We start from the raw sequence: 22,184 nt of genomic DNA, 5'->3' as shown, positions 1-22,184 counted from the left end.
ATGCATTTGACCCCACCTTGGGTTCAGCCTGGTCATCTCCTACACTATCTTTGGAAATCATCCTGGCTTTCACTGTGTTCATACACCAGTTCTTTCATCACATTTTGTTTTCAGATCTTTCATCTTTTATTTTTGAGGATCTCAACTCCACTGAAGCATGGTTCTTGGCCTATCCCTTGCTCGCTATCCATTCACTTTTCTCCATGTCATTCACCTATTCATAAGCCATTATTTTTCCACTGCACTAAGATTACTTTATGTTTCTCTTGACATAGCCAATTAACAAAGTGGTCAGAATCATGCTGTTATAGTAATAAACTAATAAAATATTGAATTCCCCCATGAAAGCATGCTGCTATAGATATTCCTTTTTGGTAATTTTTGACGAACACTTATACCATACATTATATCACATACTACATGTTATTCTTCTATTTGCATTTCTATACCTTAAATTTTTCTATAATTTTCCCCATATTTAATAATATTCTATAAAATATAGGAATTAATTCAATTATTGTAATTTATAATTGTTTACTTCATCTTCCCTGTCAAAAACAATTGTATTGTTATTTGAGAATTAATTTTCAGATCCATATACACATTATATTATTATTGTGGGAAAGCAGCAGATGAAACATTTGGTGTTTATCTCAAAAGAGGCAATTCAGTAAGAAACTCTCCCTTAATTTTTATTACTGAGTTTGTGAACCAATTTTTGTCACTTTCATATCTTAGACTAGCAATAAAAATCTATATTGTTTTTGCTTCCTTTTGTTGCTAGCTATGAGGGTCTTGACAATAATCTTGAAAACTTGGTTGCCACTCCCTCCTTCACAGCTTTCTTTTGGGGAGAAGATCAAAACAAAGTAAGAGATGAAGAGTTCTCTCCATCATGCTTGCTTCTCTCCATCACCTGTTACTATCCTCTCCTCTCCTCTCCTCTCCTCTCCTCTCCTCTCCTCTCCTCTCCTCTCCTATCCTATCCTATCCTATCCTATCCTATCCTATCCTATCATCTTCTTGTACTAATGTGCCCACTTCTTCCTTTTTCTTTCTTTCATTATTTACTGTACCAAAAAGCCTTTTGGTTCCTTTTAGCTTCCCCATATGAATCTAAGTTACATTTGCACTTTAACCTTCCAACTTTATTTCAGGAGCTATTTGCTGCTTACTGATTCAGTAGCTTAGTGGTTATGTCCACCTTTCATTTGCTCAATATGTCTTTCTAACACTTAGTTCACCTAAAAGCCTGCTGTGTAATTTTCTAAAATGCCCATTTTTTTTCTCATTGAAATGGTGTGTAATTATAGTTTTAGTAACATGTTTTTGAGAACTTCCCAACATTTTTACACAATCTTGGATCTCAAATTTTTTCCCCATGGATCTTGCATATTACTTCTCTAAGATTATTGGAATTTCTTTTTGTGAAACCTATGGTGCACACTATAATGCTCCAATTTCTCTTTCTGTAGTATCTTGAATCTAAAGATGATATGGTCACTTCTCCCCAAAATTCCAGTTCCTATCTAGGATGATTAATCCTCCTGTTCTTGCTTTCAGTCTTGTGAAACATGAAATTACTGACTACAGCAAAACTATTAAGAAATTTTGGAAGCTTGCAGTTTTGGCGAACCTGATTTTCCAACAGATATCTGTCTTGTTGAAGTTTCCTTTATTACTATGTCTGTCATCCCTGAAATTTCTTTAAACTAGTCCAGGAGGGCATTATCTGGAGGTTCTGCCTAGCTTGGTGATATACAGTAATCATCTCCCTCCTCCTCAATAGTACGTTCTTGCTTCCTGCCTTGTATTTTTATCCAAATAATCTTGGACTTTGGCACTGAAATTCCTGGATCTCAATATCTGAATGCACTTCCTTCATGTATAATGCCACTCTTCCACTTTTGTTTGGTCATTTCCTTTTGAATAAGTTATATCTTTTAAAGTTGTATGATCACCAGATGGCCCATAGATATGGACCTCGTTCATCCTCATAACTTTGATCAATGTAGGTCTTTGTATAATATATTTTGGAGGGTGTAGAAAAAGGAAGATGTAGAATGTAGAATGGCATTTGCCTTAACATAGCATGGTATGTGCACCTTTCTGTGATAATCATACAGCCGGTATCATTCAATTTGGGCATATTTTGTTAAAGTGTGCGGAAGCATAACAAAAGCCCTTTTATAAGACAACAACTAGGTACATATTTTTTGGATGCTTTATCATTTAATTACACAAACTGGATGTAGCTTTCTTGCTGAAATTAAAGTCGGGATTAGTGAGACAGGAGGCTGCCTTAAATCCTATGCAGACTATCTTGAACTTTATTATGAAGAAAAGTGATACATATGTAATTAATTATGGGGCTTTCATTGGACCTCTTACAAATCTTTCTATACAAAATATCTCAATATATTTTATTATTATGTAGAAGGTTTTTAGTTCTGAAATTTTTTGTAATTCCCATGGAGTTTATCAAGTTGCAGTTGCTGATTATTTTTTCCTAAATTGGAAATATTCTAAACACTTCACAATTAATCTGCTTCTATAACCCTATAATTATCAGACTATACATAATATGTTCTAATTCTTGCAGATAACGGAAAACCTCCAACATTGGTGACAAGCATGATTGATTATAATATGCCAATCACAATGGCCTATATGAAGCATATGAAGCTGCAGCTATTAAATTCCCAACAAGATGAGGTAAATACTTAATTTGTTCATATTAATGATAATTATATTCAAATTACAATTCATGTAATTTGCTATGTGAGGTTTGGACTTCTGTTTAGAGTTTTTATTTTTAATGCAATTTGATTTTTCTAACTGGTAAACATGAGAACTTTTTAAAAAATCAATTTTATAGATATGTAATATTTTTAAATAATTTTGCAAACTGAACAGCATGTATCATTAGCTAGTGTGCAAACAATGGGAAAATATGGGAAGTAATATGATAGGATATTTTTCTTTTTTTCTTTTACTTTTTTATTAGTTTTATTCACTTATAACATAAAATGTGAAAATACAAAGGCAAATAGGGGACAACAGTAGAAAAAGGGAAAACAAAAAAGGTGTGAAGAAAGGGAGGGGAAGAAACAAAAGGCATTGACTTCCGACTCTCTCCGTTGCAGCAAAATCATACATTAAAATCAAATCTCAACTTTTTACATTTGCATAGTAGTATGCACTCGCCATTTCTGTATTGGCAAATCAGTTTAATCAGTAAAACCCAAAATCATTTTTCCCCACTTCAAGCACAAAGTCCAGAAGCGGTTTCCAAGCAGAAACAAAACTTCTCTTTCTACTTGGATAAGATATCTTTCTTCATAGGGTTATTGGTTATCTTGAAAGGAATCAAGAAAGTTTAAAAGCAACAAATTGTGTCTGAATATTTGACTATCTTGACTATCTGGAAAAATTCAATGGCAGGGTTAGAAATAATAATAATAATAACTTGTTTGTCTCTTACGTATAAATTGAGGAGAGAGACATACTGTATGCATAAGCAAAGCTGATGAGATGGCACTCAATGAACTGTCTCAACGTTTCTCAAACTTGGCAGTTTGAAGATGTGTGGATTTCAACTCCCAGAATTCTCAAGCCAGCATTTTTGCTGGGGAATTCTGGGAATTAAAGTTCACCACATTTTTAAGTTGCTAGCGTTGAGAAACACTGCTGGTAAAGTATACATAAAAGAGGAAAAAAGAGAAAAAAGAAATATATAAATGTCCAAAACAACTTATAGAAAACCAAGACCAATCATTGCCTCCTTAGGCAGTACAGATTAAGAACAGGGAAGTTCATAATAAGGCCTCCTAAACCCAATTTTCAGTTTTACCCAACCTAAAATATTTTTTAAAACATTCACCAGTCTGAAGAAGGAATGGGAAAGCTTTCCTTTTGATCTAATTAATAATCTGCTTCTACTCTAAAAGTATAAAATAAAGTCAAAAGAATATGCTAACTGGTTTTCTCCCAACCTAACTTTAGCCCATCCACCAGAACACAACCGTCAATAAAATGAGGAAGGGAAAAAGAACAGTATATTATTTGATCTGTTCCCTCTACACTCCTCTTAAAAGATTGCCATTAATTGTAAGAAACTGAGGTAGTATTTCTCCAAGAAAATCTAAGAATTTAGATTTACATAAGAAAAAAAAACTGGGGAGAAGGTACTTTTCCCCCAGAAAGAAGGCATATCTAACAAGACTAATAGCTCATGTGATCAAGCTTGGAAATACCTTGTATACTTTCTGTCAATATCTACACTAATCTTCAAAAGTAATAAAACATTTGTTTTCACAACAGACTTTTCTTATTATGCACATATGATTCTGTAATATATACATTTATAATACATACATTTTTGAACATAATGTTTTGTAATATTTGCATGTTTACAATCAGCTTTCCTTAATGTAGACATCAGATGGCAGCACCAAGCCAATCTTGTCTAAGCCCTGAAAAACTTAACAAGGTAATTCCATGTTACTGCTCAAATGGAACGCTAAAGTTGTATGATTACAAGCATCAAATCACTTTATGTTATGCCATATTTTCTGTTCAGATCATAGTTAAAATATTTTAATGATGCATCATGAAAAAAGATACCTTTCTGAGAGGCTTAGGAGTCCTAGTCATAAAAATTGTATCATAAACATGGGAACTACAAAACATTTCCATTATTTTTCATTAGTTTATATTATTTTTAATTGACTGCTTTTTGAAAAAAAGGATTCCTTCCAAGTAGAAGCCTAGTTGATCATCAGTTTAAATTAGTCTTGTTAGATATGCATTCTTTCTGGGGGGGTTTTCCAATTCATTTTTATTAATTTATTAGATCTGCATCCTACCTTTTCCTCGGGAGCTCAAAACAGCATACAGTGTTCCCTCCTCCTATTTTTTCCCTACAACAACCACCCTGTGAGGTAGGTTGAACTGAAAGAAGAGTGCCTGCTCCAAAATCACCTACCGTAGTTGGCTTTTTGTGGGTGAGAGTAGACTGGAATCTGTCTCTCCTTGCTCCTTCTTTGGAATTTTATTTATTTATTTAGTTTAATTCCATTTATATCCTGCCCTTCTCCGAAGACTCAGGGCGGCTTACAAGCTTATCAGTAGCCTTCATTCTATGTATATGCCTGCTTATTAGGGCTTTCACACACACCACAAGCGGCATTATTACAAAGTCAGCTTAATTGCCCCCAACAATCTGGGTCCTCATTTTACCTACCTCGGAAGGATGGAAGGCTGAGTCAACCTTGAGCCTGGTGGGACTCGAATTGCAGGCAGCTGGTGTTACTTAAGGAGGCATTAGCCCACTGCTCCACCAAGGCTCTAGAATTATCTAATCTAATGAAGTGAGCAAGGGGAATCATGACACTTTCCTAGTCAATGTATGATTATAAGTTGTAATGATAGGTGGGAGTCACAGGGAATTGCCAGAGAGGTGGAACTGGACGTTACTTTCTCAGAAGCAGCGTTGTTATAAGGAAAGATCAGCTTGTACGTATCTGTTATAATTGTTGTATTATAACAACCTGAAGTAAAAAAAAACCAAAGCAGTTTACTATGTAGGTTTTACTGATACATTCTAGATTTGCAGGTGTAGGGAGCTGCCTCTTTGTATGAGAAGCTTTTTTTTAAAAAAAATCTATTCAATTATTTCAGTTACAATTTACTTTTAGAAAGTACAACTCATTAATGTATCTACTGTCTAAAGAAGGCATAACTGCAGATCATTGTTCTGCCCTATTTTTCCAGAGTTGTCTGCTATCTTGGGACTATGGAGCAGAAATGAAGCATGCTCTAGATTCTGCAGTTGTCTTAGAGACAAAGGGCTGCTGCACAGTCTGTAATAGTGATTATACACAGTATTTCAAGAAATAAAAACTAGGTTTGCATGCCTTCCACATTATCCCTTAAGGGTATCAATGTGAAGGATTAGGTTCATTTTAAAAAAACACAAGATGGTCTGTGAGACTTTCAAGTTTCACCCATTTTCATGTGCATTGCATGTTTGGGGGTGGATTTGATTTGCAGTCATGTCCACAATCTTGACTTTTTGAACCTCCTATTAAATAAACCTAAAAAACAATTAGCATCTTGTTCAAACTTTTATTAGTGGAATCTCTATATAATACTTAAATAGTTGTGGTTGGTGCTTTGTAAAATATTTTTTTAAAGGGCAATTTTCGCCATTTCATGATTTACACTGAATCCATTTATTACAGTTAAATCAAGAATTCCCTACTTTTTGGGGTTTGTTAGCAGATATAGTTTTTTGAATATATGTGAATGGTCTTGCAAAATAGGCTTCTTTGCAAAGAAGCCATTACCCATTCATAAAATAACTTATATGGTAGACAATCTGTTACAAAACACTCATTTAAGACATTGCTACCTGATAGTTATAGCTTCTCCGCCCTGTGTAATACACCTTCCTACTTTTAGCTACATTTGTTCTTTCCATGTAAATAAAAGCTTTGAAGGCTCATTGTTCCTCTGAATTGGGGATCCTAGGAGTAAGTAGTCAGCTTATGTATTCAGTTTGTTTCATTTGTTAAGTTTGTTTATTTTAGTTATTCCATTTAAATACATACTATAACCTTGTTATAGTTTTACTCAGGTACTGCATAGAGTAGAGGAGGTGGATTATCTCCACATTGTTGGTGAAAGTCTGGACAGGAGAAAATGCACATCCTACATGGAAGATCCTCCCTTGTTTAGATCTCAATGTGAATATATAGTTGGTGAAGAAATAAAAGCAGGGCCAGCCGGCAGGTTTCCTTTGCTTCTTGCGTAATGTTAACTGTGTTGAAGGAAAAGACTTATATCAAACTACTTTTATTCTGGAAATGAGTGTTGTTGTTTTTTCTTATGAGTAGTTTCCCAGGCAGACTAGCAAACTAATTTTCACACTAGATTACTGTAAGCATGATAGAAAACGAAGCTCTATCCCTTCATCAGGAAGGAGTTCATTTCATGGATATATATATATATATATATATATATATATATATAGTGTGAAGAATAGATTGACAGGGAGGCCCTAGAAAATATAAACAAATTTTATATGTAATATAGTGCTTCATAATTTTAAAAATACATGCTGAATTTATACTAAATGTTTATTTATAAGAATTAATTCATCATGCTTGCATATATGTTGGGTGGAAAATAAAACTCGGTTAACACATGCTTTTCAGTAACAAGATCTAGTATTGAAACAATGACAATCTGTTCTTATTCTTATTCATTACTTATCCATAATTTATTCCTCCACTTCAATTGACCCAAAATTAATTTTGTTCCCTACCCTCCATAACTCCAAAGTGCTATGCTATTCTTTTATCTGAAGTCTCACCACAGTATCTATTACAATTAGATGGAGTTTATACAAGTCCTTTAGATTTTGTTTTTCTTTGCTAGGATTTGCTAGGCTTTATAGCAAATTATGGAATAGTACAAAATACTGATGATGATGATGATGATGATGATGATGATGATGATGATGATTATGAGGAGGAGGAGGAGGAGGAGAAGGAGAAGGAGAAGGAGAAGGAGAAGAAGAAGAAGAAGAAGAAGAAGAAGAAGAAGAAGAAGAAGAAGAAGAAGAAGAAGAAGAAGAAGAAGAAGAAGAAGAATTTTTCTAGGCATCTTTCAGAATGGTCATGCTTAAAATAAACAAGTTCCTTCAGATTAAGTTTAGGTTATTTAATTTATCTATCAGTGTACCCAGAGATCTCTTCCAAGATTCTCATCAGGCTACTGTCCCACTTGCATTTTAATATTTTAACTAAACTCTTTTATTGAAAAAAACAAGAACTTATCAATCTCTAAAACAATAGAATCCCTCTGTATTTCCCAGAATAGCTCTATGACTGAAACAGGCCCATAAACAATTTTAGAAAAAAAAATAGAGAGTTGGAAGGAACCTTATACTTGTTCTTAGTGAAAAGGCTGAATAGCACTTTAAAAGTACTTTAGAGGTTATCTAGTCCAAATATCTACTTGGTATAAGATCTACTAGAGTATCTCTGACAGATGACCCTGTTATGTACTGGGCTTTTGGGCACTACACCACATGCGTTGCTGGAGAGCTAACGGCTCTCCAGCAACCCAGACAGGCTGTCTGCAGGCCTGTAATTGGTCAGTCTAAGGTGGCAAGTGCAGGTTCAATCTTATTGGCTGCTACCATAGGGCTTGGCTATATATTGGGACTGGAAGCAGCCCAAGCCTAAGTACAGTTCCATCAAGAAATAACGAATGAGTTTCTCTGTACCAGCCTTATGTCTTCATTCCTGCTCACCAGAACCCACGACTTAACAGACCCCATGTTTGAAAGCCTTTGATGAAGGAGAAGGCTTAGTTTTTAAAAGAGCCAAGCTGTCCAGAAAAAGTAGTTGTTCTATGGCTCATCCTAATGCAATGGCAATAGCACTTAGACTTATATACCATTCCACAGTGCTTTACAGCATTCTCTGAATGATTTGCAATGTCATCATATTGGCTCCAACAAACTGGATTCTCATTTTACTGACCTTGGAAAGGTGGAAGGCTGAGTCAACTCGAGTCCATCAGGATCAAACTCCAGATTATGGGCTGATTTAGCCTGCAATACTGCATTGCAACCACTGTACCACCAGGGCTCCTGTCATAGGAGAGTGAAAGAGATGGCAGATGATATTCTGCTAAATCAGGGGTCTCCAAACTGAAAAGAAGGTAGTATTCCCTTGATTCCTCCAATGGGGGGGATTGTAAGCAAGCTGGAGGGGAGCTGGACAAGGAAGGAAAAGCCTCTTCCCCTTTAAAATTTGTGCTGGCTTTGAGCCCACTAGAGGGTTGCTTCCTTTGCTATCTGTGTGTGTGTGTGTGAGAGAGAGAGAGATCCAAGGGGCTCCCTTGGATCATCCCCCTTCCACACACATAAAGAAAGCCCAATGTTGAATGTTTGCAAAATGTAGCCCTCAGCTTGAACAGTTTGGAGATCCCTGTGGTAAATTAATGTCCTCCATGATAGTGTGCTTTCTATACAGCCAGCATTTCTTCAACAATATCCACTACATTCTTAAAATTCTGATGTGTCCTAAACCCCAAGATATTTAAAACCTCTGATCTGAAGCAAAGATATAACACTATGTACCACTGTTATCTTACACCATTTTATTTTGCCTTTTTAAGAGACAGAAGTATTATGGTCACCTGTTTGTAGAAATTATAGCTGTTTTTGTGCAACCTTCTATCTCTGTTCCATTTAATTATTAATTATGAATCCATTTATACATAGCAGTAGTGTGTGTGAACATAGATTTCCAGGGGGAAATCAGCCAGTTAATTATTCTTACATAGATACTTACAATCTTAAGTATTCTGATTCTTTACATGTATTTTTTGCTACATTTGTTATTACCTGATATAATCCAATTCAGTACAAACAAGTTTAAAAATTACCTTGATAGCTCAGATATGGAATGTTATATTTTCAGGATGAAAGTTCCATAGAAAGTGATGAATTTGATTTGAGTGATTCTACTAGAATGTCTGCTGTGAATTCTGACCTCAGTTCAAATCTTGAAGAAAGAATTCAAAGTCCACAGAATCTTCAAAGTCAGCAAGATGGTAAGATACTGTATTTAATAGATGAAGATGAGTTTTATTGCTAAGGTTTTTTTTCTTTATACATTTCTGTTTTTGTTTTTCTTCTGTTCAATTGTGTCCAATTCTTGGAGACTGCCTGGACAAGCTCCTGCAGGGTTTTTTTGGCAGGATTTCTAGAAGTGGTTTGCCATTGCCTCCTTCCTAGGACTGAGAGAAAGTGGCTAGCCCAAGGTCACCCAGCTGGCTTTGTGCCTAAGGCAGGGCTAGAACTCGGAATTCCTAGTTTCTGGAGATCACAATAAACCATCACAATAAATAGGCTCTTTATTTCTGATTATTTGCAGGCAATTGTTGATTCCTGATTGTGATGAACTATTTCATAGGACTGTTCAAAGGATTTTAAACAAAAACAATTTTTGTGTGAATGTATCATTAAAGTAATTGTATTCTTCAGAAGATGCTCAGACTATCACCAGCCATCTTTGTGTATTTGCTTTACATGTTTGCTTTGCTCCACATCTGGCCCTAACAGAAATGTTATCTGTGTATGCAGAGACATGTCCCGTAAATTAGACAGACTTTGAAGCCACCACGAAAGTTTTAAAAAGGAAATAATTGTTTTAATGCTTCAAAGATTACTAATATACTTTGTAAAACACAACCTCTGCATCACTAACACTATGGTCAGATTTGCAAACAAGTATAAACTATCTACATGCATCCTAGGTCAAACACCGGGACCTACCTGACTATGTCATAGTATGTCAGCACGATCTTAAAGACGTCACCATCATTCATGCCATGCAAGATGCTGAGTACTAGACAGATCACAGGCTGGTCTGGTCACTCCTCAAACTTCACATAGCCTCTTTACATTATAAGCAACCAGGAACTGTCAGAAAGCCAATCCACATCAGCAGTCTACAAGAAATAGATCAAGTCCAACACTTCCAAGATGTACTTAATGAAAACCTTTCCAACAATTTATCACTTGTAGGAACCCATTTTGAAAAGTGGATGCAGTTTAAAGAAGGTATTACACAGACTGCAAAAAGTGTAAATCTGGGCGTATGAAGACTGGTTTGATGAAAACCACAAAACCATTTCAGCAGCCCTTCAGGCCAAGAACAAGACCTTGGCAGACTGGCATAAAAATCCATCATCAAGTCAAAAAGAAAAAAGAAAAAATGGAATATCAGTAATCTAAAGTATAGATAAAACTGTGAGAAATACAGAACAAATGGCGGCGGAAGAAGGCTGAGCAGGTGAAATGCTATGTAAACATATATGCCACCAGAGAGTTCTTCAGCACCATAAAGTCTATGGCCCATCTAAGTCAGGATGCACTTTCTTGTATCATCTGAAGGGATGGGATGGAATGTGCACCTGCAGCAGCAGTAAGAGAATGCTTTTACAACTCAGAGCCTTCTCAAAAAGAGGCCCAGATGCAGTCCCAAACTGTTTGAAGTTAAACAGTTGCCTTATGCTGGTTTTTTTCCCCAGGGCTTTGGCTACATCAGTTGATATTTCAAATGTGTACCCATCTAGAATAGGACTAATTTTTTTTCCTAAAGTTGAATCCTAAGTCTAAATTTGAATTCTTGGGCCACTGCTCTAAGCTTATTAATTCTCTGTAATTTACCCACAAGTAGCTTTCTATGACCAACAAGCAATCAAAGTAAAGTGGTGGGAAAATGCAGAATGACTTTACCCAAAAATGAAAAATAAGGCCAAGCCATAAAAGGAGAAGCTGACCTACCAGAAATAGAACAGACATCTTGGAGGAGGAAGTAAGGGGGCACTCAACCAATTGCTTAACTGCAAAGCCCCAGGAGTTGATGAAATTCCTGCAGAGTTGTTGAGACTACTGCCAACAAAAACGCTGATAGCACTTTGCCAAAGTGTATGGAAGTCTGATCAGTGGTCAAAAGAATGGAAAAGGTCAATATTTATCTCAATACCAAAGAAATGTGATATGAAAGAGTATTCCAGCCACAGAACCATAGCCTTGATAACACACATAAGTAAAATTCTCTTGAAGATAATCCACCAAAGTTTGAATCCAACCACAAACAGAGAACTGGCTGATGTACAAGCTGGATTTCAGAAAGGAAGAGGAATGCATAATCATATTGCCAATCTACATGGATAATGGAAAAATCAAAAGAATACCCAAAATCCTCTACATGTGCTTCATTAACTACACAAAAGCTTTCAGTTGTGTTGACCATGACAAGCTCTGGAATTGCCTCAAAGAACTGGGAATAACACCACAGTACATCCAGCTCATTCAGTCATTGTACTCTGATCAGGCAGCCACTATAAAATGGAATATGGAGACACAAAATGGTTCAAAATTGAAAAAGACACTCAGCAAGGTTGCATTCTGTCACCTATACTATTTACATGTACACAAAAATAGTTATGAGAAAAGCATATTTGGAAGAATCTACCATTGGGGTTAAAACTGGGTAGGAATATCAACAACCTCCAATAGGCAGATGATACAACATTCTTGTAGAAAGCAAGGAGGATCTGGAGTGCCTAATCCTAAGAGTCAAAGATGAAAGTGAAAAATGCGGCTGCACATTAACATCAAAAAAACAAAGTTAATTACAACTGCAGAGAACACACAGGACAAAGTGCAGATTGACAACAAGACTATTGAAACAGTAAAATAATTCACCTTCCTCGGCTCTAAAATTGACCAAAGTGGTGACTGAGTCCTAAGATCAGAAGCTGTATAGCACTTGGAAGAATTGCAATGTCTGGCAGGAATAACATCTAGTAAAGATATCAGTCTCAAAACCAAATGCGAATTAGTTAATGCAATAATTTTTTCAGTTGCTACTTATGGTTGTGAAACTTGGACTCTGAAAAAGGCAGATAAGAGAATGTCTATGGAGATTCTTAGTCATCCAGGTAATGGTTGTCCCAAAGGAACAAAGGAAGTCAGAACTGAAGAAATTTAATGAATCAGAAGCAAAACGTTTTCAAGGAAAAACAAAGAAAGTCCAGTTGCCTTTTGAAAAAGCACCTTTTGGACAGATAGGAAAAGGGTGGATGCCTTTGAACTGTGGGGTTGGTGATGACTATTATACATCCCATGGACTGCAAAAATAACAAAGAAATCCTAGACTGAACCTTACCAAAAATATCACTTGGAACCAAGATCGTCACACACAACCTGTGATACTTTGGTCATGTCGTGAGAACTGACTCACTTGAAAAGTCAATCATGGGGGAGTGATCAATGGAAAAAGGAGAAGAGGCTGCCTTACTATCTGCTGGCTGGACGTTATAAAGGATGACACTGTGATGACCATGGCAGATCTGAAGGAAGTGGTGTGAGACAAAGGAGTATGGAGTGTGCTGATCTATAGAGAGGCTGAGGACTGGATATGAGTGAGTGGTACACAACAATAAGCCTTCTATCCTATTGACTGGAATTCTTCTTTTCCTGTACTTATTCTTTGTATAATGGAGTATAGCACATGTACTTCTTATAAATACAGTTAAGTGCATTGCTTGCAAGTCTCCAGCTAAAAACAAAATTTATATTGTTTTGTTTTTAAATTGAAATTTGCTAGATAAACATTTTCAACATAATTCATAACATCTAACTCCTAAAGATAGTTAATATTTTCTTGAGGAGGCTGACAACAGAATTTATATAGTTGCAATAATTTTTTAAAATTCCCAGTTCTTTCTTGGAATGTAAGAATTTTTCATTTGGTTGATATTCTGTCTGCTTGTTATGGAACATGCTGATCACTGACCATTTAAATACCTTTTAGAAGACACTGGTATGATACTGGAATTTAAAGAATGGGTGGAGGGCAGAGGCAGCTAGATTTCAAAAGAAAATTCATGTAGAAGATTCTTTTATTTGAATTTCAGATAAAGCATCAAAGTGAAAAGGGATATTTTTGGATCCTGCACCTTTAAAAAAAGAGAAAAAAATTGAATGCCAATGAAGAAAACCATTGGATGACTCTTATAGCACATTTTATATAATCGTCAGTTTAAGCTGAGGGATGAAGCTTGTTGCTTATGATAAGGAATTAATCATATCCTAATTAAAAAATATTACAGTTGTCATAAATGAATAACTCAGCTTGGTAATAAATTGCAACATAACTGCTTGGTCAAGCACAAAAAACCATTATAGTACAGCTTTTTATTCAATGATTAAGTCTGGCTTTCCTGTTGTAATAGGGAAAAATCCTTGAATTCTGCACAAGAGTTCAATTTAGATTAGGCACATGTCTTATATTGTGATATAACCTGAACAAGTAAATATACATACTTAAACACTGAATATTTGAAAAGAAATTAGAAAAACAGCATTTCAAGCTTGATCTTGTTAACAGTTAAAATAGATACATGTATTTATGCTATCTGTGTCTCCCCAAACTTCATGAATACCTTTAGCCTAGACATAAGCTGGCAGACTAATATGCAGAACCACCTTACCTCTCTTGTATAGTTGTAAAGATAAAAAGACATTCTCACTTTTAATATCATATACCAATACCAATACCACCAGAAACTATTAATACAATTATAACAACAGTGCCAGGCATTTTAGTGAAGTCTTAGTGAGGCTCTTACTGACAGCAGAATGATGGCTAAGCTAATTAAACATTATTCTGTGCAGTGTTTTGAATTATTTGTGTCAGAAAATGTGAAGGATTGTTTGCAGTGAAATATGAACTACCATTTGAGCTGCGCTCAGTTGTCTTACAAATAGATCAAATCTGTGTTGGTTTTACATATACTCATTCATGAATTTGCTGTAATTCCTGCAGGATTCTTTATGAATCTCACCATACATTTATTGTCATATAAAACATAATGTGTTTGCTTTACACTATGTTCGGTTGTATATGCAACTTTCCCTAATATAAAGATTTCTTTATGTAGCTTTCTCTAATGCATTTTATATTCATTTTCCACCAATATTTGAAAAAAGATGCTTATTAGTCTGTCAAGTGCAGGCCCAAAAGCCAGGATTCCTAGTTGGTTGCCATGGTAGGAAAATCCTTGCCCTAGGCACAGGCAGAGAATTTTTACTCTAATAAGGTTGATAATAGGAAGGGAACATCAGATAATAGCAATAGCAATATCACTTAGAGTTCTATACTGCTTCATGGTGATTGAACTCCTGGCAGTGAGCTGAATTAGTCTGCAATACTTTATTCTAACCGCTGTGCCACCATGGCTCTTGGTATATACAGCAAGGCCTCTATTGGTATAATTCTACCTCCAAACTCCCCTTAAATATGTGTATCCTACTGTTTCATCCTTTTCCCCTTTTCATCAATCATTGTATCATCCTTCTTTTCTTGTGAATTTCCTACTTATTTGGAAATACAATATTTGCAAGATTGTTTTATCAGTTTAATTGCAGATAAAGTTTTGAAATTCCTATTTAGAAGTATAGAGGAGAGGAGTTTCCTCCTTTAAATTTCTGGGAGTCTACCTCTGTGAAGATCTGACCTGGAAAGTTAACACAACTCAGGTGGCTAGAAAGGCCCAACAGAGGCTTCACTTTCTTAGGGTCTTGCAGAAGACCAGGGTAGAACAATGGCTAATGACCCTCTTTTACCGGTCTACTATAGAGAGCGTCCTCTCATATGGTATTGTGGTTTGGTATGCTGGTCTGACAGCCACGGACAGGAAAGTATTACAGAAGGTAGTGAGCACAGCACAAGACATTGTGGGCTGTTCCCTGACACCACTGGATGACATCGCCAGGGCTCGTTGCCTTGGAAGAGTGAGGAAGATTCTCAGGGATGACTCACACCCTGGACGGTATCTCTTTACTCTCCTACCATCCGGTAGGAGATATCGGAATATAGCCAGCTGTACCAACAGGCTGAAAAATAGCTTTTATCCGTGGGCTGTTAGGCTTTTAAATGGGACATAATCTCTGTGAACTTATGCAGAATTGACTTGGGAGGCCGGTGTGTGGTGTAGTTGGTTCACATGGTGTGGTAGGATGGAGGATTTGTTGTCACTGTGTGTTGGGGGGAGAGAGCACGGGGGGAGGCTTAGCTAATCTCAATGTACACATGTTGTACTTTGACAATAAAGGTGTCGGGCCTGGCACGCCCGACATTCGCACGGGCCGCGGAGCAACCCGCCAGACCGCCGGCACCAGCGGAGTGCCCCACCAGGCCCCGAAACCCACCGCCGTCGCCCACGGAGCGCCCCGCCAGGCCCCGAGACCAGCTGCTGGTGCCCGCGGATTCCTGAAGGGCCGGGACGGTGCTCAGCCGTTGCCTCACCCCAGCACCCGCCTGCCCAGCACCCGAGGGAGCCACGAAACAGCCTACCTGCCTCCAGGGACTCCCGTCAGCCTCCTCCTCCTGCCGACGAGCTGCGGCGCTCCGGAAACGGCCGCCAGCGTCCACGCCATCCTGGGAATCCAGGAAGAGCAGCGGCCGGAGGAACAGCATAGCGGCGGCCCGCCCGTCAGCTGGGGAGGCCGCGGACCAGCCCGGCGGCTCCCGGAAGTGGCCAACGAGCCGGGGGGGAGCATGGCTGCCGTATTCGGCCGGGGAGCAACCTACCGGCCTTCAGAGACTGGAGGCAACACATGGATGGGCGCCAGAGTGACTCAGGGGGTGGTGGAGACCCCCGGCGGGTCGGGGAGGGGCTCAGGGCGAGATTCACGGCGGGTTGGAGGGCTGAGGGGGAGGATGGAAGCGTGCGGAGCTCTGGGGGAAGAGAGGGTGGTTTGGGCTGGGGGGTGGCTTACCGGCTGCAATGGTGGTGGGGCAGGTGCCAAAGGGCGGGAACCATGGGGGGCAGTAGTTAAGTAGGGTGTGGGCGTGGTGAAACGAAAGGTCTCCTGAACAAGCATGAGAAATAGTGCAGGATTTCTCCCCCTCAACATCTTTCAAGTGTCTGGGTTCTATAATCTCCCAGTATTTGAAATGGACACCTAACATTAGAACCATCATTAAAAAAAATACAACTGCATCAACTCAGAAAGTTCGGACTGTTCAAGGAGCTGTTGATACAGTTCTACAGAGGAATTATTGAATCTTCTATAACTTTCTAGTTTGGTACAGCAACCACACAGGACAGATACAGTTCAATGAATAGTTAGGACTGCTGAAAAAACAATTCAATCAGAATAGAGTTGGAAGGGACCTTGGAGGTCTTCCAGTCCAACCCCCTGCTCAAGCAGGAGACCCTATACCATTTCAGATAGGTGTCTGTTCAATCTTTTCTTAAAAATCTCCAGTGATGAAATTGAAACCAGCCTGCCTTCCATTGAGGACCTATATACTGCATGAGTCAGAAAGAGGGCTGAGAAAATATCTACAGATTCTTCACATCCTGGATATGAACTGTTTCAACTCCTCCCCTCAAGATGCCGCTATAGGGCATTGCATGCCAAAACAATTGGACACACAGAGAATTTTCCCCCTTGTTTTCCCCATCACTCTGCTGAACACCTAATTCCCACAGCATTGTCTTATGTCTAAGGATATTTACCTATATAATAAGGCTGTATTACAATTATCCTGCTCATCTTTCTTACTACCTTCTCCTATTGATATCTTATGATGATATTACTTTGTTGTTTGTATGTATACTGAGAGCTTATGCACTGGAGACAAATTCCTTGTGGGTCCAATCACACTTGGTCAATAAATAAATATTCTAACTTGGTTCTACATTTTTCAACCTAATATTGAAAAATGTAGAACCATGATGGATGTTAAAGGGGAAAATATCCACCCATTCCATCCATATTTCTGCCTACCCTTTTTAAAAGATTGTTTTTGGATTGTTTATTTGGAAAAAATAATTGTGCTACTGTAGCCTTGATTTACCAGTATGTGGAAAAACAATTAGATAGATGAATATTAATTCATTTGCTGACCTTTGGATATGTCTAGATTACAATTCCTCCTGACATAAGACAGCCTTCATCATAAGCTATGGGTATTATCCAGCAATTACATGACACCTTTATAATGGAGGTATTAAATGGTTCAGTGCTGTAATTGCCAAAGATTAAGAGACTTGATTCCAGACTAGGAATGATAACAAAGCCTAATCTATTATAGATACAATCCTATAATATCATGATTAAATAAGACAAATTATTTACTTTTTTATGCTGCTATATTGCATTTGTACCATGCATACTTGAAAGGTATGACTAGTGCTGACAGATGTGACATGGTTCATTGATCTGTGCAATCCACAATCATATTTCTAAGTTATATAAATTGAAAATGAGAAAAGAAATTGGAACTATATAGTTCTTGTTTCTGTGGCCATTTTAAGTTCAGCAAAAATACTCAAAAAAATAAAAAAAACCCAACCAACCACATTCATATTAGGAACCAGTTTAATTTAATTACATATGTTAACATGGTGTGTTCAGACTCACAGAACAGACTAAACACATACCAGGAACTATGTGGCTCCTACCCTTTGGAACATGTTGTGCCCGGAGGTGAGATTGGCCTTTACCCTCCTGACTTTCCACAATAGCCTGACTGTGCCGGTTGGCTTGGGCCCTAATGGGGGAATATTACATTGGAAGTGGTTGATTGACTAATAATCCCCACTCCTATATATTCTGCTCCTTTCTTCCCCATTTTTTAGTCTTAGTTATAACCTGTATTTTCTTTGTGATTTTATTGTGATTATATAAATTGGTATATATATTTATGGTTTTATTTTGATGTTATAAGTTGCCCAGAGTTGCCAGAGTGTTATGGATGGCATATATATATATATATATAAATGCTTGTTCGGCCTAACCGAAGGCCATCCACAGGCAGTAGTCACAACAGTGACAGCTCATATTTGTGTAAATTTTTTTTTAGATTATAAAAAAAAATTACTTACACACACACACACACATCTATATCTATATCTATATCTATATATCTATATCTATATCTATATCTATATCTATATCTATATCTATATCTATCTATATCTATATCTATATCTATATCTATATCTATATCTATATCTATATCTATCTATCTATCTATCTATCTATATATATATATATAATCACACACACATATATATATATCACACACACACACACACACACACACACACACACACACACACACATATATATATATAATGTTTTCTGAGGTTTTTGCGGGTGTTTGTATGTAGATCTTTGGTCATTCGGGTTTTTCCCCACGTAGAATTGAAGGTGTAAGAGCAACGTTTCGACGAAATCTCATCCGTCATCCTCAGGCTGGTGGCTTCAGCTTCGTTCTTCTGGGAGAAGTTCAATTTATAATAAATGCTGGAAAGATTATAACATAGAAGAAACACTCTATAAAATGTGGGGATTATGTAAAAAAAACTCAAGATAGAAATGCATCAAAATATTCAGTAAATCCTAAAAATAAAATATGATCTGAAACCATGGATATTTTTATTGGATACAATCCTGGAAAATATAAATGATAAATATCACAGTTTAGCAAGATATATGTTGAGAGCTACAAGAAAACATTGGCACAACGCTGAAAAAAGAGGAATTTTGCTGACAGTATCAGATTGGGAGACCAACAAGAGATAATATGTAGCAATGGCAAAAATGATAGTATATATATATCCATAATAGAAGTCTAACCAAATTTAAGGAAAAGTGGTCTTATATATATACACATTGCATAACAGGATTAAATTAGGCATTTGGAATATCGTTTCTGGGAAATATAAGTCCAATAAAAATAATAGATGGAAGGACTTAAATCTTTAACATTCAATGTGTAGTATAAATACCTTGGTTATGGTTAGCACTTGGAAGAACATATGGGATTGAAAGGGAAAACCAAAAAGTTTTCCCACAGTGTTTTTATTTATGCTTACTAGTTGCTTCTTTATGTTTTAATTCTATTGTCTAATGTCACTATCTAATAGTAGACTTCTGCCTTTGTTTTTTGCGAACTTTACAGTAAGAATACCTTTCAAACTAACACAAAGCACATATTTTGGTAACGGTAAGATACAGTGATTTAAATGAAATCAGGCAAACATATTTTAATTTGTTTACATATACCAATGCGTGTATAAATTAAGAAATGAGATAATCATTCTGAGTATAATTGGAAACGGCAGACTGATCCATAAGCCAGCCCTGGCCTGCACTGGTGTTTGATGCATATAGTGAGAACAGTGTTATCTAACTATATCTCAGTCAGTGTTTGAAATTGACAGGTGACTTTCACCTTATCTCAAATTGCTTGATTTAATACTCTCTATCTCAATAAATAATCAGTGTTGCCAAAAGATAAAATAAAAACCATGTTTGAGCTATATAGACATGTACATACCTAGGTAGTTCAAAATGGTAAATAAAATATCTAATAGCATTAAAGCTTTATGTGCACAGCAGTGTGTCCATTTATTGCCATTTATACATAAAAATGCAGTTAATGGATAGTTGTTACACGAGCTAGTCTCTCATTCTTTCTTTCTCTCTGTGTGTGTGTGTGTGTGTGTGCGTGCATGCGTGCGTGCATGTATTTCAGATTCTAAGATTTCATTATTTGGATCCTCAGACTTATCTATTGCAACTTTCTAGATAGTAAGGAATCAACTATATTCCAATGTAAACCATGTTCCTCATTATCCAATCATTTGGTTTAATTTATGTCCATTTCTTAAACCTTCTAATCAAAACATCTAGCTATTTTGTAAAAATATTTCCTAAAATTGGAATGGAAAACTGCTGAAGAAGAAAATGCTTCCTTTTTTACAGTTGTAATTTTTGTGATGATGTAGCATTATAATTTGTAGGAAGTTGTTTTGTTAATTATGTTGACTTTATTGGCACTATACTAAAAAACTTCTTTAGTGCATTAGTATATATGTATTACCTTTCTCCTCCTCCTGCAGATCTTACATTTCAAATACAAAATTACAGAAAAACAGAATCATTTATTTTAACAGCCACTAGAGATCTGCCAGTATTATAAAAAGATTCCCTGCCAGTCTATATACTTAATCAATAAGTATTGATTTCTGCAACTATTAAGAATCTTCTAGTTTATTAAAAAGAAATTCACACTTAAATGTGAATTGATTGCCTTTTTGTGTCTAATATTTTGTGTACCATGACCCTCACTATCTTTATTCAGGAACCTATGAATTCCATGAATTCCTGTTTACTCAGACATATTGTGATTGTACTTGGCCTTTCAAAGCTTCATGTATAGATCATGCAGTAAAGCCATATTCATTACATGAATTATCAGTAACAGAAAAAAACTATTTTTCTGTCACCAAAACAAGACATTGGATACTAACGAGCTTAGTATGCTTGTCTAGATATACATTTTCTTTCGCATTACACTTGCAATATTATTGGTTCCTATTGCTGTTAAATTATTTATTTTTAATTCTTTTAACTGTATTAGACAACCTGTTGACCCCCTTGGTTCATTGTTTCAGATATATTTCAGTACCAGATTCCTCAATGCCTTCAAGGATGGCAGAGCTTCTAAAGTACTTAAAAAGTTCTTAAAAATTCAGGGAGATATTCAGAGAAGTATCTGTCTTGAAAATAACTCGGATTGAACTATAGTATACAGCATAGGCAAACACCAGGAGTTGATTATTTTACATTTATGTCATAAAATGCTTTATGATAATTTTTATCTCATAAAATGTTTTTTAAAAATTGGCAAATTTCCATTCCACAAGAGTCATGGGTCCTGGAACTTGGTCATATTCTCTAAGTTGGCCCATTTGAAGTACCTTGGTTGAAAAAGGTTTGGTTGAAAAAGGTTTGCCCTATTGTTGTGTAGCGGGTTCTTTGGTGCAGGAATGAAGACAAGGCAAGTGAGTTCAGGAAAGATCATGGTTTATTGCTTGCAAGATCTGAACTGAGAACTAGGCTGCAACTAGCCGCAATATATACTCTAGCCCCTAGGCAGCAGCCAATAGGTTTGAAGCAACCATTGCCGCCTAGGGACAGCCAATAGCAGCACTGGAGACTTGTAGTCTGGGTTGCTGGAGAGCCGTTAGCTGCTCCAGCAACCCATGTGGTATTACCATTGAGCCCAATACATAACACCCCTCCCCTCTTAGATCAGACAATATTGTAACACAATTTAGTCTTAATACAATTATCAAGATTCATTATCAAAACAATCCTAAATAATAGTAATAGAAAATAAACCCATATAGGTTACAAGGTTAACTTACAGCATCTGAATGAATAGGCCTTCATTGACAGCACACTAGACAGTTAACATCATAACTCCCAGTTTCTGTAGTACAGTGGCAAGTTGCAATACAACAACACTATAGATCTTTATTTTACAACGTAATCAGCAAGCTATGAAGGAGGCTTGTGTGCCCTAGAGGAACATCTCGGAGTTCCAGTCACTTTGTGGTCTACCACCTTACCCAGTGGGCTGGGTAGACCCGTGTCCCTTGTTGCTCCTGAGTCAAGGGGATTAGATGCTCTCTGGCTGGCCTCTCCAGGTTGGCCCACCCCAGAGTCAGACTGATCAGCAGAGTTGGCACAGCGGTTGCTGAAGTCCGGTTGGCTTGCT

General features: G+C 36.9%; 1 protein-coding gene across 3 annotated transcripts in view; it reads left to right on the top strand.

Annotated features, from left to right (window-relative positions):
* NOL4 (nucleolar protein 4) overlaps positions 1-22,184 on the top strand; it is a gene marked incomplete at both ends in the record, with an annotated part of 150,855 nt that overhangs the window by 76,554 nt on the left and 52,117 nt on the right. For all 3 annotated transcript variants that reach the window (XM_083360760.1, XM_083360759.1, XM_083360758.1), the window contains 2 exons: positions 2,603-2,715; positions 9,501-9,633. In XM_083360760.1, the coding sequence (XP_083216886.1) occupies positions 2,603-2,715; positions 9,501-9,633 (246 nt within the window). The remainder of the gene's footprint in view (positions 1-2,602; positions 2,716-9,500; positions 9,634-22,184) is intronic.

The sequence above is a fragment of the Vipera ursinii genome (assembly GCF_947247035.1).
Source record: "Vipera ursinii genome assembly, chromosome: 3".
Lineage (NCBI taxonomy): Eukaryota > Metazoa > Chordata > Lepidosauria > Squamata > Viperidae > Vipera > Vipera ursinii.
This window is presented reverse-complemented; position numbering and strand designations above follow the sequence as displayed.